Source organism: Alexandromys fortis, unplaced genomic scaffold, assembly GCF_014885135.2.
Source record: "Alexandromys fortis isolate MF-2015 unplaced genomic scaffold, M_Fortis_MF-2015_v1.1 scaffold_12, whole genome shotgun sequence".
Taxonomy (NCBI): Eukaryota; Metazoa; Chordata; class Mammalia; order Rodentia; family Cricetidae; genus Alexandromys; species Alexandromys fortis.
Genome location: NW_026067937.1, coordinates 18,762,583 through 18,781,310, shown reverse-complemented (window position 1 = coordinate 18,781,310; position 18,728 = coordinate 18,762,583). Strand labels below are relative to the sequence as shown.

Genomic DNA, 18,728 nt, shown 5'->3' with positions numbered 1-18,728 from the left:
AGTCCCAGGAGTTTGAGGTTAGCCTGGTCTCCATAGTGAGATTCTGTATCAAATGATGGAGAAAGAAAAGGGGGGGGGGAGGAAGGGAAGACAGATTTCTAGATAGATCTTCCTTTCACGAAGTCAAAGACTATAAATATATTTGAGACACCGACACACACATGCGTTTGAGACAAGTTGTTCAGGCCTCTACAGTCACCATCTACTCTGACAAGGGATTCAGAGTGACATTCACTACCCTGTTCCAATACACACACACACACACACACACATGAATCCCCATACACATACATGAAAGATAACACACAGGTGCTCAGCCTCAGATGGTAGGAGAGAAGACCACAGGAGATGATCTGTTTCTGGTCCCACCAACTGTTCGGGGACCTCACCGTCTTTCTAGCCTTTCATTCTCTACAGATCACTCTTCTAGCAAAGGCAGGATGGCCCCTTGGGAAGGCAGACCCCTGCTGATGGCTACTGACTTGGAACTACCAGCTCAGGGCTGTGGAGAAGGCACAGCATGACCCCCCCACACCCTTCGCTGGGACTCCCTGAAGGTGAAAAACTATTCAGAAGTCAGCCGTGGGTACAGATGGGAGGGGAGGGGTTGTTTAAAATTTTCTCTAGACAGTGATCTAGACTAAGGTCTTGGCTTATGCTTCTATGAGAAGTGAAGAACACACCTGGCTTGTGTGTGAACACAGGGCTCAAAAGTCCCAGTATCTTCTGTGTGAACTGTCAACCCTGAAGCATCTCAACCTGGACCTGAAGACAGGGTCTGACCCTACAATCTCTTTCAAGACACATCCAACACCCAAATCAGACCTGGAAGCCAAGGGAGGTTCTACTACTGATAACTGATGGCAGTGTTAGCAAAAGAAGAGTGAGTGAGGACCATCCCCAGGTGAGGCAGGATGTAGCCGCTCTCGCCAAGGAAATAAAGGGCTCAAGACTGCACCCGGCATGAGTCAAGAACATCAGAAGGACTCGTTATGATGTGTGCAACTTGGAGGTGCTAGGAGGTTCCACATTCTGGAACATAATTTTGTAGGAAAAGTAAGGGTGTGTGTGTGTGTGTGTGTGTGTGTGTGTGTGTGTGCAGGTGCACACAGAGCCAGGGGTAAACATCAGGTATCTTCCTGGACTGCTCTTACCTTTGTTTTTGAGACAGAATCTATCGTTGAATCTAGAGCTTGCCAGTTCAGCTGGACTGGTTGGCCAGTGGGTCCCCAAAGATTCTCCTACCTCCATCTCCCCAGTGCTGGGATTACAGACACCTACTGCCCTATCTGGGTTTCTTTTCCCCATGGGTCTTAGGGGATCTAACTCAGGTCTTCTTGCTCACATGCAAACACCTAATCAGCTGAGTCACCCCTGGTACCCAACGCAGGGCCCTTAACAGAAACGTGAGCTTTCCCAGCAAGCGTGTCACCTCTGCTGGAAGAGACGTTTGTTTCCCAGCAGCTGGAACTGTAGGAAAACGATTTCTTCTTTCCCTGGAAATAAATATCCTTGACTTCTAGAGATGTTGGCAACCCCTTGTAAAGCCTTCATGTTTCTGTGGAGCGAGCAGATGCAGGTGCCCCCCCCCCCCACCGAAAATCTGAATCTGGAAATTCCCCAAGATCCGGAACTTTCTGAGCAGCAACGTGGCATTGCAAGAGGAAACTTAGACCTGACCTCATGCGACAAGGCACAGTTAGAATATAGGCGCGTACACCCGCCCGTGGCTGCGTATGGGGTAGAGCCAGAAGATAAAGGAGTGTGGACATTCACATGAGTGTCGTGGGTCTTACCTGAAAAATATCTCATTGTGTGCAACCAAATATACTAAAAACCGAAAGCACCCCAAATCTGAAACAGAGCAGTTCCACAGCTCAGGACCAGTACATGTAATAAGAATGGGAAGCAGAAATAACATGGTTGGGGAGATTGCTGAGTCCATAAACCCTTGCCTCACAAGGACGAGGAGCTGAGTTCAGATTTCCAGAACCTACAATAAAAGCTGGGTGCCGTGGTATATAATCCCAGTGCTGCAAGATGGGAGGTGGGGACAGATAGCTCCCTGGGTGCTCATAGGCTAGCTAGCCTGGTCTACGTAATGAGCCAGTCTGGCTACATAATGACGACCACACACACACACCAAGCAACAGAGCAGCCCCTGAGAGCTGATGCCCTAGATTTGGGTAGCCCAGGCAAGGGAAGAGGCTGTGATGTCATCAGAGAGAAGTGGTTGCAGTCTTACCTGCAGGACCCTGATCTGCTCCTCTCTGCTCTGCTGCCGAGTCGGAGGCCACCACTTTGGAGGTGTTGATGGATTCCAGTAGGGAGACAAACTCTAGGAAGTTGGATTCATTTGGAATCTGCCCTTCCTTGGCTTCCAGGTCTGATTTGGATGTTGGGATGGGTTTCTCGCTGTCGCTGGCCACCTCCTTGGGACTCCGGCTCAAGAAGACATCGGTCGCACTGTCCACGCTGAGCACACGGGTGTGCCTTTTCTCGTGGCCACTCTTACAAGAGGCTGGGTCCAGGTTAGCCTGGCCCTCCCTGCTCTCCTCAGACTCAGGGTCCACCCTGGGTGTGAGTGGTGCAGGGGTGGGGCTTGGTTCCCAGGCATGCCGTGGAGTGGGACTCCCATTTTTGGTGCTACACTCCATGTCCCCAGATCCACAATCAAGACAATGATCAGATGACATCACCTGCGTTCTCTCTGGGGTCCTTTCTCCCTCATTTCTTTCAGGACAAGAGATGCCTCTTCCTCCTCCATCCTCAGTTAATTCAAGGGTGATCAAAGGAATTCTGACCTGCTCAGAATCTGCAGGACCGGCCACTCCTGGACCAGAAGGCTCTGCATCCAGCCTGACACTGGTTCTATCAGAGCTGGTTACCTTCAGGTGCAGGGAACTCTCCAGGTCACTTGTGGAGTTTGGGGTGCTACTCATTGTGATGACTATCTTAATGGGCTCGTGCAGACTCAATGGTTCTCCAGGCTGGGAGGTATCAATGAGGGTCACCGCAACCTCGCCATCAGAGTCAACCACTTCCTGGTTCAAGGGCGGTTCCACCTGACCCGATGTTTGGGTCAGCTCCTCCTCCTCTGTGGGTTTGGCCAGGACGGTGTTGTGCTGACCGCAGCTGCTGCTCAGGCTGTCCTGAGGCGATCTGCTCTGTGACTGTGCCCTGGTGGGATCCTGGGGACAACTGGGGCACTGTGGAATCAGAGCAGAGTGCTCACTGCCCCACGGCTGGAAGGAGATGTCAGTTTCCAGTAAGTCATACTGGGACAGGGACAGATGTGGCAACTTCTTCAAGGCTCCAGCGTTCACCAGGCCACTCTCAGACCTGTGTCGGGCCGGGCGCTGGCCAGTGCCCCCCGGCTCTTTCCCTTTTCTTCCTGTGAGGATCTCTGTGGTAACTGGTTTCACTGGTCCTGTTGGTCTGGGAGTGGGTTCTGGGGTACGCCCCTGAGATGCAGGTAGGCTTTCCGACTTGATGCCAGGTGAGGTAGATGACACCACTGCCTCCGGTTGATCCTCTGACAGAACAACGCCTGAAATAAAATGAATGACAGGCGTGGCATGAGACACGTCTGCCATGATGCTTAATGCTTCAGAGTGAGACATTAAAACCAAAACCAGCGGCAAATACTCCGACACTTTTGTGTGTGTGTGTGTGTGTGTGTGTGTGTGTGTGTGTGTGTACCTGAGTGTGAGCACATGTGCCTGTACATGGGCCCAAGGTCAATCTCAGCTGCCATTCTTTCAGACACCTTGTTCTTTGAGTCCAGGATCTCTTGCCAGTCTGAAACTTACCCATTGGGTGAGGCTGGCTGGCCGATGAGCTTCGGGGAGTCCCTGTCTCTGTCTCCTGAGTGCTGGGGTTGCAAGGATGTACCAGTACACCCAGTGTTTTTATGTGAGCTCTAGGGATGTGGCTTGGGTCCTCATGCTTACAAGGCAAGCACCCTGCCTATGAGCCAGCCTAGCCCTGGTGCTTCCTCTATAACAATGCCCATTCTCCTGGGCTCCCCAGAGGTCTGTATGACAACCTGACTTCCTCTTTCTTTTATTTTTCCCCCCGTGCTGGGGCCTCAAGGGGCAGAAAAGTGTGGTCTAAATCACGTGCTCGCTCAGGCCTTGTGGCTGGAAAGGGCTTGGTTCTGCCCTCTGTCACCTTCTCCTCTTGAGCAAGTTACATGATCCCTCTAGAGCAGCGGTTCCCAGCCTTTCTCATGCCGCAATTCTTTAATACCGTTTCTCATGTTGTGGTGACCCCTGGCCATAAAATTATTTCATTGCTTCTTCATAACTGCTATTTTGCTGCTGTTATGAATCATCATGTAAACTCTGATTTGTGAACCCTATCTGAAATGTGAACCCAAGAGAAACAACAGTGCTCCAGTCAGCAGGTCGGACAAGCTCCTCCTTTGCTCTGTGGGGTTCACTTTGGGTGGCACATGATGCTCTAAGTACCATCCTGGCCTTCGCCTGCGTGACGTCAGCAGCACTCGGTCCCCACTGTGACAATCAAAAAGCCTTCAGCATGGTCACATGTCCCATGGGAGCAGGGCCTCCAAGAAAGACTCACAGCTCTGACCCTTTACACCTTCACCTCAGAGCTGGAAAGGCAGCTCAATTAACGGTGCTTAAAGCTTTTATAGGGGAGCCCAGTTCCATTCCCAGTACCCATATCAGGCAGCCCACAGCTGGTAATCCCAGCTCAAGGGGGTCCGGCGCCATCTTCTGGCCTCTGTACATATCCACACTCATTGCGTGAGTTTGTGTGGACACAGAAATACACACATTTACACATGATTAAAAAATTGACTTTCCCGAGGATATAGCTGTGATTAAATATCCAACAGAGACAATACTCTACCTTTGAGGTCTTCTACTGTCTCCTGGGCTGGCAATTCCTGCAGAGACAGGAAATAAACATCAATATAGAAGTTAGCCCACTGCGCATTCCGTGCGGTCCACATAGCCGTCCTCCACCCTTGTCCCTTCAGCAGCTGCCCAGTCTGTCTAACTGGTACATAGGCAAGGGACACCTCAGCATCTAACTGGTACACAGGCAAGGGACACCTCAGTATCTTTGCTTCTTAAGTGTTTATAAAATGGACTCTAAGACATGTCTAAGTACAGACAACCTCCCAAGATGGCTGCACTGTGACAGAAAGCTGGAGGATGCTAACAAGGAAGCTAGCACCATAAGGAATACAGCGTAGCTGGCATGGATGGAGAAACGTGAAGCTACCCTACAGGAACAGTGATATATTGTTTTTCCAAGAAGCAAGATCTAATGCAGAAGGCCGTGGGGAAAGAGACAGAGCTTGCTACAATCTGATGACTTCACGGCTGATGCAGAAGAAAGGAAGAGATTTGCACCATGGTTCTCTGACAGGGATGACAGCATGAGAGGCCATTGGTACCCTGGGAACACACAGGAGGTGAAGTCTGATGGTCCTAAGTACATGGGCCATTTCCACAACATGAGAAGCACAGCAAACCAAAGGGACCACTGCAACTGCCCCCTCTGGGTGCTCCATTCGGGGCGTGAACACCAACCAATGGCGAGGAACGCTGGGAGTGGACGCTCTGCCCTCGGGAGCTGCAGCGGAGGGGTGGTGTGGGCAGGCTCCCTCGAGGCTCCTCCTTCTTGGCGCTGTGAATCTGCCTGTTATTGCTGACCCAGGGTGAGAAAGAGCAGATGTTACCAGAGAGCCAGGCTCTCCAGTGTGCCTCCCTGCCATCCCAAACTGTTTCCCGCAGGTCTTTTTCTTATACACAAATCCTATTTTTAATAGCACATAAATTTTCTCCCTAAAATTAGGAGAATTTCTCTCTTCCCTCCCTCTCCCCCCTCCCCCCCACCTCTGCGCGTGTGCAGGTGTGTGTGTTTGTACACATGTGTACCTGTGGAAGCCAGAGAGAGCTCAACCTGAAATATAGCTTGTTTGCCAGCTACCTTGTTTGTTGAAACAATGCCTGTCATTGGTCTGGAACTTGCTTATTTGGCCAGGTCAGTGGCCAGCAAGCTGTACGGATCCCAACAATGGGATTATAAGACTACATCACCATGCCTGGATTTTTACATGAATTCTGGGGATGAAGCCCAGGTCCTCATGTATCCTCCCCAGCCTGAGAGGCACACCTTCAAACTATAAGAAAATGACACAGGCATGGTGACCTTGGGTGTCCTTCAAGCATTGACCTCTGAACCTCACTGTGCCATGTGTGATCTCTATAGCAAGGCACACTATCCTTCAAGATTCTTTGTTATACTCTGTAAACTTAAGTAACAAGATTAAATACTTAAGTAGAATAGTTAGCATTGTTAAGCCTAAGCCAAGTGAATTTTAGAACTTAGTGTAAAGCTATATTGGTAGCCAGATAAAATATCCAGATTGCAAAAAATAATTTTACTAAGGTTTAGCTTTAAATATAAGCAAAGTACAGAGACCCATGTCAGTCTGGGATGTTTGCCCTCATACATAACTCATAAGCAAGAGGCAGCTTTTGCTCACTATGCACCCATAGATGACGTTGCACTCCCAACCCTCCTGCCGCCACCTTCCAAGTGCACACATCAGCATACAAGATTTCTGTAGTGCAGAGAATTGAGCCCAGGTCGCTGGGGATGCTAGGCAAGTGCCCCACAGACTTAGATACAGCCCCACCCAACAGAGCAACATTTTAACCAGAACCGAATCCTTCCCGTTGGGAGTGGGTGCTCGTCTGGACAAGGTTACCTTGGGTTTTTGTGGCTGGCCATGCGCTGGCTGCTGGCCTCTCCCTCTGGTCTTCGCTTGTTCCTCTTTCGCGGGGACTGGCGCTGGATCACTTCTCCCTTATCGAACATGAGGTGCAGGCGGTAGCTGACGAGCTTGATGATTGCAAAGAGGATGGTCACAGAGCCGCAGTAGAACAGCGCAGTGAGGACGTTTGGAGGGAAAGCCTGCAGAGAGGAGAGGGAAAGGATGCTCATGCCTGCAGGCTTCTACCTTGTTTTAAACCTCACGCAGTTCAACTATTTACTGAGCAAAAGTCAGGCAAGATTTCCAGCGCTTGGGGATTTTCTCCGGTTAGAATCTCCAAAGCAAAAGAGTTGTATTATCTATTTACCTTTGTTCCTTTTTGCTTCCCAGATTCTAACCAGTGACTTTGATGGCCAATGTTTCTACTAAGCTCTTTGGTTTTTATATATATTATGCTTTATCACTGGATTTGGATTACTAAGCATGTTGCTATAAGTAGCAGGATTCAGCCTTTACATAATGTATGCACTAATCCGCGCATCAATGTGCTCTTATTATGCGAATTAAAGTAGGGCTGGGAACACAGATCAGTGGTAGAGCATTTGCCTAGTAGATATGGGGCCCTAAGTTCAATTCCCAGAAGTAAGAAAGAAAGAAGAGGAAGAAGAAAAAACCAAACTATTGAGGCTGGAGAGATGGCTCAGCCAGTAAAATGCTTGCCACACAAACATGAGGACCTAAGTTCAATCCCCACACCTCTCATGAAAAAGCCAGGCAGTGCTAAGAAGTCAGAAACAGGAGGACTCTGGGTACCCAGCAAGCACTGAGATGCTAGCATCTCTAATTTCCATGCTTAAAACTATACCTGAATGTACTATTACTTATTAATCTCCAAACCATAGACACTATTGACAATTCAGACACAGTTTTAAATGTAACAAGGAGCCACAGAGCAAGTGTTTTGCTTGGCTGGTGGGTAGATCAGCTGTGTCCAAACATAAGAAGGAAAATGTGGAGCAAGCCAGACAATTCGCTGTGTTAGTGACTTTTCTCACTGCTGCTCCCAAGTGCCTGACAAGAGGTGACTTCAGGGAGGGGGTCATTTTGGCTCACACTTTGAAGCATCAATTCTCAGCCTGTGGGCCATGACCCCTTTGTGGGGGTGGGGTCAAAGAACCCTTTTGCAACTATTGTCTAAGACTATCTGCATATCATATGTTTACATTATGACTCATAGCAGTAACAAAATTACAGTTATGAAGTAGCAACAGAAATAATTTTAAGGTTGGGGGTCACCACAACATGACGAGCTGTATTAAGAGGCCACGGCATTAGGAAGGTTGAGGAGCACAGTTTTAAGGTATACGGCCCAGGCTGGAGGGGGAAGCAAGGCAGTAGGCAGTTCCCATATAGGCAGACGTACGCTGGTGGGACTCCAGACCTCTCCAAATCTTGATGAAACAGGAAGCAGAGAGTGGACGGAAAGTGGGACTGGGCTATTTGACCCCAAGGCCCACCCTCTGGGAACCACTTCCTCCAGTGAGGCTTCATCTCCCAAAGGCTCCAGAACCTTCCCAAACAGTGCCATGGCTAGGAAGCATGCATTCCAACAAGAGAGCCTCTTAGTGACAGTTTATGTGCAAACCCAGCAAACATTTCCTAACGAGAGGCCTTTCCAGGGGCTCCTGGGGGTATCTCCTCTGGACAGACATTTGTCTTCTTTCCTGGTTATTAAGAACTGAGATGTAGTCTCTTATTTTAGAAACATGTTAACAAGACAAAGAAGAGCAATGGATATGTTTCAGCCTTTTTCTATTTTTTATTCTTTTCCCCGATTTTCCTTATGTGCATGTGTGTGTGTGTGTGTGTGTGTGTGTGTGCAACTGTATGTGTGTCTGGAACGCATGTTGGCATGTGTGTGGGAACTTAGGCACACGGGCGAATGTGCACATGGAGACCTGAGGTGAGATCGGGAATCATCCTCCACCTTATCCACTGAGGCAGGGTCTCGCAATCAAACCCAGAGCTCACAGGCATGGCTAATCTCACTTAACCAGCTCACTCTGGGATTCCCTGTCTGCTCTCTGAGGCTGGAATTACAGGTGGGCTGCCAAACCAACGCAATGTTCTATGTGGATTCTGGGCATCTAAACTCTGGTCCTCACATTTGCTCTTCAAGTACCTTAACTGCAGATCCAGTATTACGTCTACCTTTTCTTTTAAGACGGTAAAGATTCGGGGCATAGACACGCCATGCAAGATAAATTTTTATGTCAGAGAATAAAAGGACCAGAAGATTCTTAATGGCCTTCACAGACCAAAAAGTCTATATTTCTTTTCTACACTTAAGACAAATCAATAGCCATAAATACGATAAAGCCATTGTTGTTTGGTCTGATGGTCTATAATTTATTTTTTCATGGGAAGGGATGAGGGGAAACTGGAAACGAATATGATGCTGGGTGGTGGAAGTAGAAGAAGAGAGCTGGCACTGAAGAAAAAAGATTGTGACGAACAGAGGTGAGAGACTGCCTGCCTGAAGGAATGAGCATCTCAGACACCATGGGCCTGAGAACGTTAATGCCAGCTGCTGTCCAAGAGCAGAGGGTCCAAGAGCTCGAGCATGCGCCTTGTATTAGCTGGATATCCTAATGCTGGAGGTGCACTTGGGAGCTGCTATACTAATGGGTGCCACCTGCTCCTGCTCACTGCTTTGAGAAGCTGAAGATGACCTGAGCTGCTGGGATGCTGGGACCACTTGTGGTTAAATCCCAGAACAAGTGTCCGGCTGCTAACGCCTAGAGTAATAGGCTTCTGAAGATCTCAGAGCTTGAGATGTGAGCTTCTGGGTCTTCCAGTCCAGCCCTGGGGGACCCAGGATTCCCAGTGACCAAATTGTATCTCCTTGCATACTAAGAGTCCCTATCCAGGTAGAGTAGAAGAGCCCTGGGAAGATGACTGGTTACCGTTGAGCATCAGAAGCAATGCTGATGGGAAAGGAAGAAGGTGCCTGCCACCCATGCATGAGGACCTGGGTGGAAACCCCTAGAATTCATTGTAAAAAAAGCACAGGTAACAGTGTATGCTTGCAATCCCAGATCTGGAGAGATGGAGGCAGAAGGACTTCTGGAACTTACTAGCCATCCAGCCTAGTGGAATTGGGGAACTCCAGGTTCAGAGAGACTTTGTCTCAAAATCTAAGATGGGGAGCAATTGAAGTAGACACCCTATGTCAAAAGTTGGCTTATACACAGTCATGGGCCATATGTATATATCACACAGACACACAAATGTTTCTATGAGCTGGGAAGTGGTGGCATATACCTTTAATCCCAGCACTTAAGAGGCAGAGGCAGGCAGAGTTCAAGGCCAGCCTGGTCTACAGAGTGAGTGCCAGGAAGGCCCCAGAGTTACACACAGAAACTCTGTCTCAAAAAAACAAGCAAACAAACAAAATATTTCTATGTAGTCAACAATAACAAACAGAACACGGCTCTAGCCAGCAAAGGTAAGAGAACGCTCTCTTTAGCAGAAGCCTACCAGCTGAGAAAGCCTGGAAGAACCAAGGTGCAAAGTCTGCACATTGTGACTACTATTGTGCTAAGTATTTTAAGCAAGAGTACAGCAGCCACCGAGTTTAAAACTGATGGCAATGAAATATGTATATTTCAATTCACCTGTTGCTAAGTGCAGAAAGGGGATACGTACTTCAAAGTGCAGAAACTTAGCGGACTCCACACTGATCAGTGGCCACCCACAGTCAACAGCAGCACTAATGGGAGTGGAGGTGGGATAACAAGCCACGCCCCCGATATGCTGCAGGAAGACACAGCCTTTTCAGTATTGCCTTCTCCAAACTCCTAGTCACAATGTAACCCCCAGAAAACAGAGAGATACAAATTTAGAAACACTGTACAGAACAGCTTTAAATGCTCCAGAAAGCAAAAAGAGGTTGAGGACCCTCCAGAGTAAAGGTGAATCAAGGACCTAGAAGCCTTGCAAGATCCTTGAGTAAATCTTAGATTCAGAAAAAGCCAGACACCCTCCTGCAGAGGACATGATGGAGAAAATACACATATGCACCATACACAAGACACACAACACAGAAAGCACACGTTCGACACTAGCATCCTATCGATCGGTCTCTTCTCGTGAGGATGAGGTGGGTGACTCATTCCTCTCAGGAGACACGGTGCTCTTGTTATGCAGGCAGTGTCTAGTGGGCCATCACTTATTCTGAAACAGTATAACACATTTTTAATGTGTAACTACATAAAGTCAGCAGTGGAGTTAACACCTGAAACTTGTGATGGTGAATCTGGATTGACAATGTCCCGGAATCTAGAATCACACAAAGGCAAGTCCCTGGGCATGTCTGTAAAGGGGTTTCTAGACTGAGCTAATTCAGGTAGGAGAACTCATCCTGAATATGGATGGCACCACGCCAGGGGCTGGGGTCTCAAATTGAATAAAAAAGAAATGAGCTGAGCACCATCATTCATCCACCTCTGCTTCCTGACTGAGGATAATGGGACCAACCGCCTGTCACCAAGCCTTTCCCGCCTCCATGAATGCGCCCCTGAACTCATTGGGTCTCCTCTGCTTTGAGATTACATCCAAAAGACCAGCTGTTCAGACACATCTTCCTACCACCTCAGTCTAATAAGCTGGTAAGTCCAGGTCAAAGCCAGACCAATCCAGACAAGATTTCTCATATACTGTCTCACTGAACTCCACTGCACCCACAAACTGATTCTAGTGGCCCATAAGATAGCTCAGTGTACCCACTGCTACCAAGCCTTATAACCTCATTTTCATCCACCAAGCCCACATAGTGGAATCCCCACAAGTTGTCCTCTGACCCCTCTACATGCCTGCAAGTACACACTCTCACACCCCACCATCACCACCCCCAAATACACACATGCACAATACACAACACACACCTCAACTCCCACACCACACACACACATCACACACACATGTATCACACTCAGAACATACCATACCACACATACACACACACAGTCACACCCCACCATCACCACCCCCAAATACACATATGCACCATACACAAGACACACAACACATACCTCAACCCCCACACCACACACAGACACACACATCACACACACATGTATCATACCCAGAGCACACCATACCACACATACCACACACACACACCACATGCACCTCAACCCCCAAACCACACACACACATGCACCACACAACACAGCATATGAACACACACACCACACCACAGCACACATACACACACCACACACATCACCACTGCCCACAGATAAATAAAATGTAAAGATAAAGCCGTGATTGTATTCTTCCTCCTTTTTTTTTTAAGTTGAGAAAATGACAAGTCAGAGTGAGTTAACTTCTTCCAAGCTTCCAGAACTGGGAAAAACTGGAACCAGAGTTCAACTGAGGCAGTCTGTCGTCCGAACCACAGCTCTGGAGAAACTGCCAGGAAAGGAGCCAGAGCCCAGGGATGCCAAGCCACCAGGCATCTCAAATGTCAGACTCGGAACCTGTCAGCCATGCAAACCCATTGAAGATTTTGTGGAGGACACGATCGCAGGCTGTTGAGAGATGAAGTCCTTCACAGGCACATCTGACCTGACTCCTAGCTCAACTTAGAGGCAGGCAGTTTGTTAAGGAAGTTTCACCATGGCTTCAACTACCTATGTGTCTGTCTGACCTATGAAGGTCATCTATGTAATCTCTCAGCAAGCGTTCGCTAGACCCTCATGGTGTCCAACCCGGAGGAGGAGGTATCACACTGCTCTGGCATACGATATACAACATTTACCCACTCCTGCCCCCCCCAGACTCCCCAGACTTCTATACACCATGGTGTGGGAAATGCAAAGTAATTGATGGTAGAATCCGCCGTCTTAAAGCAAAACAGGAAGCAAAGAGAGGAGAAAAACCAACAACAAACAACTGAAATCAGGTCGTCTGGGAAAACTCATATTGCCTGTTCATTGTGACTCTGCACAACATGTTATAGCAGATATCATCCCCGGCCATGAGGCCTAGGGTTGGGTACCCACAAGCCAGTCTCAACAGTTCCCAGCAGCAGGGCCTGACTCATCCAGGCAGACCGCATCAATTCTTAATGAGCCTACGGTCCCCCAAGTCCTAGGTACTTCTTCCCTGTGACTCCCTGGTGTCCTGCAGGATTGCTGTCCCAAATCCCCCACATTTTTCAGTCCCTACTTCTCAAAAGTCACTGTCCCATTCCCAGCCCAGGTCTAGTCTCTGGCTCCCTGTCCCCTTCTTTTTCCTTCATAACCTTTCTCCTTCTTCTGTTTTGTTCTCTCTACCTCATTCATCTCCTTCCTTCTCTTTCCTTTCCTCCTCTCTTCCTCTTACTAATCTTCCTTCCCTCCTTTTCTTCCTCCTCCTTAATCCCTTCCTGTTTCTCCTCCTCCTCCCCCTCCCCTGCCGCCCCCATCCATTCCGAAGCTGGGAACTCACCAGGTGCAGAGTCAGAGGCAGCAGCAGCAGGAACAGCCACAGGTAGAGGTGGCAGCTGTTGGTGAATTTGCTATGCTCGGGGTCGTGGTACCAGCCCCCTGTGAGTGCGGCCCACACGCCCTGCCTGAGCAGCTGCAACACCTGGGACGCCATGCCCGCAGAGTCGGACAGGGACGGTGCGTGCCCTGGGGCTCAGCACCTTGGGAGCTCAGTGCGGTGCTGTACTCGGGTGTGCTCCAGTCGTGCCCCCTCCCCCGCCGCCTCCACCCAATCCCCGGCAGACGCTGGGCAGCGCGGACCGGTACAGCGCGGTGCTGGAGCCGGCCAATGTTGCCGGGCAGGTGCGCGCCATGTCCAAGGGAAGGAGGATTTTCCCATCATGCTTCGCGACGGCTGTTCAAGGATGCTCCCGCGGCTCCGCCCTGCGCCCACTTCAAAAGGAGCTCGATCCCGCCCTCTCCCTTCCTGGTGGCTGGGGCTCCACCTGGCTTTCTCCCTGAGACTCCCAGGAGTGAATTTGCTGGTTGTGAGGACCAAGAATGTTCCCGTGTGAGAGACACAGACAGGAAACCCCTTGGCTTACGTTTTTGTTTTGCCACCCGCATCAAAAGGTTTGTCTAACCTCAAGGCCCAGACTTGCAGAACTCCAAGCAATCTCCTCTGAGTTCCACATGCGGGGCTTTGGTCCCTGTGACCTTGCCTGGCGATAGATCAGAGGTCTGAAGTTTTATGCTCCATCTGATTGGCTCCCACTGATAGTGTTTCCACTCTGACTTTTCTCCTTCACCCCCAACTGGGCTCACAGAGACGACAACCGTCTTTCTGAAATAATCTTTGGAGTTTCAACTAGTCAGTGGTGTTTTTATTTTGCATTTTTTTTTTTAAATTTTACTCTCTCTCTCTGTAGATTGAAGAGGCTTGGAAGCTATTATATGGCTCAGACTGGCCTGAAATGTTATTGCAGTCCTCCAGAGTACTGAGATTATAAGCGTGAGAAACTGCATCTAGTTCTCCGTCTTTTTATATATTTCCTGAACATTATCTGGGATAGTTAGTAATCTACCTACCATTTCTTCTAGGAGGAAAGACGAAAGGGAGGGGAAGGGGAGAGAGGGAAGAGGAGAAAAGCGGAGTTTTATGTGTGGCGCTAGGTGGCGCTAGATCGCTGCTAGAATAGAGTAAAGCCTATAGGTATTGCCAAACAGGCGAGGATTAATAACCAGGGCAAATTCGGTATAGCAGAAAGCTTGTTTGTAAAACTACGGCTCTGATTTCCACTTAAGTTTGTTCATGTATCACATAGATTAGTGAGTATTCTGTGTGTCTTGTGGTGAATATTATTGTTTATTTTAGGTCTTGCATTTTCTTAATTTTCTATACAATGAGGGGTTGAAGCTCAGGAGAGAAATAATGGAAGGAAGATTCTGAGTCTCAATCGAATAAGTTTTAATGAAATAAGAAAAAAACTTTAAATACTAAAATAATGTGCCATGACCTCCAACTCAAAATGAGATAAAAACCAAACGGCCCCGTAAGGGAGGCTGCTAAGCAGGCAGGTGCAAACCAACATAGATGTCGTGCGGATGTTGCTCCCTTTGCCCTGACAGCCATTTAAACGGACAACTGCCCAATGGAAGTCCTGAGATGTGAAATGCAGGCTTCTCCGCAGAGCCTCAGAGTTCAGACTCTGTAGGTTCTGCTCCAGGGTATACAACGCCCTCTTCTGACCTGCAAGGGCACTGGGCATGGGCACATCAGTACAGCCAGGACACCTTTATACATAAAATAAAAATAAATATGTTTTTATTTAAAAAATACTGTCATCTTCAGTTACTAGGCATTTACCAACAGCCACCGAATCTGTCCTCTGAGAAAAGAAACGGTGTGTGTGTGTGTGTGTGTGTGTGTGTGTGCGTGCGTGCATGCATGTGTGTGTTAATATCTGTGCCTGTTAGCTGTTCCTTTTAGCAAATTATACAGAGAAGAAAGAATTAGTTTCAAAGCAAAATACTGGACCCTTGATGGCCTCTCAGTGCTTAAGCTGACTCCATGGCCTGTGTCCCTCCTCTCACACCAGAAAGGACGACAATATAAATGAGCACATGACTATCGTGTTGGGTTACCAAAGTGTGTGGGATCCTTTGTAACGGCAACTCAGTCCTGTTCCATGAGTACACGGAGCAGCGAGAATAAAGCAGACTTTGACATCAAGAAGTAATCAAGACAACAAACCTAAGGAAAGCAGTGGGGAGGCTTTAATGAGTGTGAATTAACACACCGGAGAGAAGGCAACCCCTCTGATACAAAGAGTAAACACACAGGCTAGTGTGTGTCCTAGAGGGGTTGGGGCCATAAAATAGGTAAATCAATAGCTAAATTCAGCAGAGATGGGGGAGCCATGAATACACTGGGATGGGGGCTGGGTAAAGCAAATGGAAAAAGGACGTAAGACAAAAGGCACATAGAAACAAAAACTGCAAATATGTAAAAAAAAGACAGAAGACAAAAGGCACATAGAAACAAAAACTGCAAACATGTAATTAACTCAAGGGCAATGGATTCTCCAGAAGCGTCTTGAAGACACCCTAGCTGAAAATGGAAGTGTGGGGTTGGAGACATGGCTCAGCAGTTGAGAGCACTTCCTGTTCTTTCAGAGGCTCTGAGTTCAGCTTGCAGTACCCACATGGTGGCTCACAACCCTCTGTAACTCCAACTCCAGGGGATCTGACGCCTTCTTCTAGCCTCTGAGGGCACTGTACACACATGTGCATGCACACACATGGAGAAAGAAAATGAAATTAAATACTCTTAGAAGGAAAATGCTAAAGTATTCTCTATGTTTTTTAAAAAGTATATGCCAGGTGTGGTTGGGCATGTTTAATTACAGAAGGCAGAGGCAAGCGAATCTCTATAAATCCAAGGCTAGCCTGATCTACACAGTGAGCTCTAGAACACTCAGAACTACATAGATGGAGAGACCCAGAGACCCGGTTTCAAAAAACAATACGTATGCGTATGTATGTGTATATATGTAAAGTATTCTATAAATGTTATATATTTGTAAAAATTTGTCTCTCATGTGCAGTTTCATCTGTTCTTGGAGAGATAAAATTAAACTCTGAAGCAAGAAAGCAGATGGCCAGGGAAGGTGTGTGTGTGGGGGGGAATTAACTTTTTTACGGATAGCCTCTTAAAAACATGTTTTTTTCTCATATTTTTCATACTTACAATATATATAAAAAATGAAGTTGTATTTATGCTTAGATATCCTGGGCTCCTTTGAGGTAGACCCTACACACATCTTTTAATTCTAAAATGAGACGATGAAGAAAGGTGATGAAGAGAACCGTAAGCAAACAGGAGCGAGCCAACTCTTTCAGAGGCCAACTTGAAATCAGCCCAGTGGGAAAGCGAGTTCCCAGTCCTCAGGTTAATAATAAGGAGACTTTCACTGTTGGGTAAATGAGGGTGGGACTCACACGTCACCTGTTAAACGACCCCAGCATGTGCTAACGTTTGAATATATTTAATTTTAAATCTTGGGCAGTAAGGCTGCAAGTTTTGAAAGACAGATTTACTGTTTTTATAGATCAAACAATTTGCTCAAAATTAATCGACAAAAACACCCCTTGCAAGCAGCACTAATTAGAACTGTCTGCTGACTTGGCTCTGTTTCCTGAAGGAGGACCACAAAGACTGACAAAGGACCATTGGTGAAGTGACAGCCACCAAGCGGACAAGCATATATTTAAACATATTCATTCATGTAATTTCACGTGTTCATGTGTTTGCCTACGTGTATGTGTGTATGTCAGTGCACCGTGCGCACGCAGGAGCCCGTGGAGGTCAGAGGACTCATCAGATGCCCTGGAGCTGGAGTTACAGGCAGTTGTGAGCCACTGTGTGGGTGCCGGGAACCGTACTTGGGCCCTTGTGAGAGCAATCGTTGTTCTTAACTACTGAGTCATCTCTCTATTCTAGGAGCAAACAATTATAAACAGTGGCTGCACGTCTAGCGTGTATCACTATTTTTCCAGTATTTCACACTCCTTATGCCTACAGGATGATAAAGACAACCATGAATTAACAATAGCATCCAGAAGAAAATCAAGAAGGCCAATAAAGCTGATGACTACAGATATGACGACCACAAAACTGACCATCACAAAGTTGTCTGACATAATGCTGACCACCATAGCAGAGTCATACAGCTGAGTCACACCAGGTGTGCTCCCGGGGTAGATTCACACAGCTGAGTCACACCAGGTGTGCCCCCATTTATTGCAAGGGATGGAAAGGTCAACTGGGCTCCCTGCAGAGTTCTAAAGAAATGCAGCTGACCTAAGGAGGGGGACTTTATGGGGGAGGGGGAGGGAAATGGGAGGCGGTGGCGGGGAGGAGGCAGAAATCTTTAATAAATAAATAAATAAATAAATAAATAAATAAATGACAATATACATAAAAAAAAGAAAAAACGCAAAAAAAAAAAAGATGGAGAAAAACATGGCTGCGTAGATAAACCTTGTATCACAGCAAATGTTGTATGTAGGAGTTAAAAAACAGTGCTTGGAATTTGAGCATTTCTCGGATAGTGTCCAAAGGGTTGTATATGTGTTCTCACTAATCCCCACAGTCAGCACCTGCTCGAGGGAAGGGTATGCTCACAGCCTCCTTTTGTTTGCTGAGTCAGGTTCTCATGTAGTCCAGGCTGGCCTCAAACTATCTGTATAGCCAAGGATGACCCTGGACTGTTGCTCTTCCTTCTTCTACCTCTTGAGTACTAGGATTACAGGTGTGAGCTGGTGTGCCTGGCTTATGCATTGCTGGGGATCACACCAGGACTTCCAGAAGCCAGGAGAGTATTCCGCCAACTGAGCCACATACCCAGCTCTCCTGCCTCTGTCTGCAAATCTATTTAAAACAAAAGCTGAAGCTCTCTAAAAAACGTCTGTAGTTTGACCATTGCTGCATCTAGTTTAAGAAATCCACACCCTTCTCAAAGATCTGATACTCGGGGAAAACCCTCATTTTCACAAAGTGTGTGAGAAAAATGCACCAGACAGCAAAACTATGCAAAACAGAAGCATTAGCAAGCAAAATAGGGAGAGTGCCCAGTCTTTTGGAACTCAATAAAAAATAAAGCAACACATACAAAGCTCATCTTCGTAGAGTCAGCCCCCCCCCCCCCACATTTTTGTTCTCTGTGACTTCAGGTTAGTACCTGCAGCATGTTGTAAAGAATCAGTTATTAAGTTTGAAAAAGAGTCAAGGACATTCTATAAAAATGCAACAAAAATTGAAGGAGCAGGTGGCAGGTGGACAGACTGGTGCCAGATTGGAGCCCAAGGTCATGGGCACTGTGGTTTGTGCCTGAAGGGATATCAGCTAGGATGGAAGGATGGCCTTGGCTTTCTGGATGCCCTCAGCCTTTCACAATGTAGCGGTTTAATGAAGTGGTCCATTGTTCCTTTCCCCA

The 18,728-nt window shown here is 47.6% G+C and overlaps 1 protein-coding gene across 1 annotated transcript in view; it reads right to left on the bottom strand.

Annotated features, from left to right (window-relative positions):
- The window catches only part of Pcnx2 (pecanex 2), a 103,054-nt gene extending 99,458 nt beyond the window's left edge, over window positions 1-3,596 (bottom strand). The window contains exon 1 of the mRNA XM_050146905.1: window positions 2,246-3,596. Within this exon, the coding sequence (XP_050002862.1) occupies window positions 2,246-3,596 (1,351 nt within the window). The remainder of the gene's footprint in view (window positions 1-2,245) is intronic.
- Window positions 3,597-18,728: the final 15,132 nt, after the last annotated feature.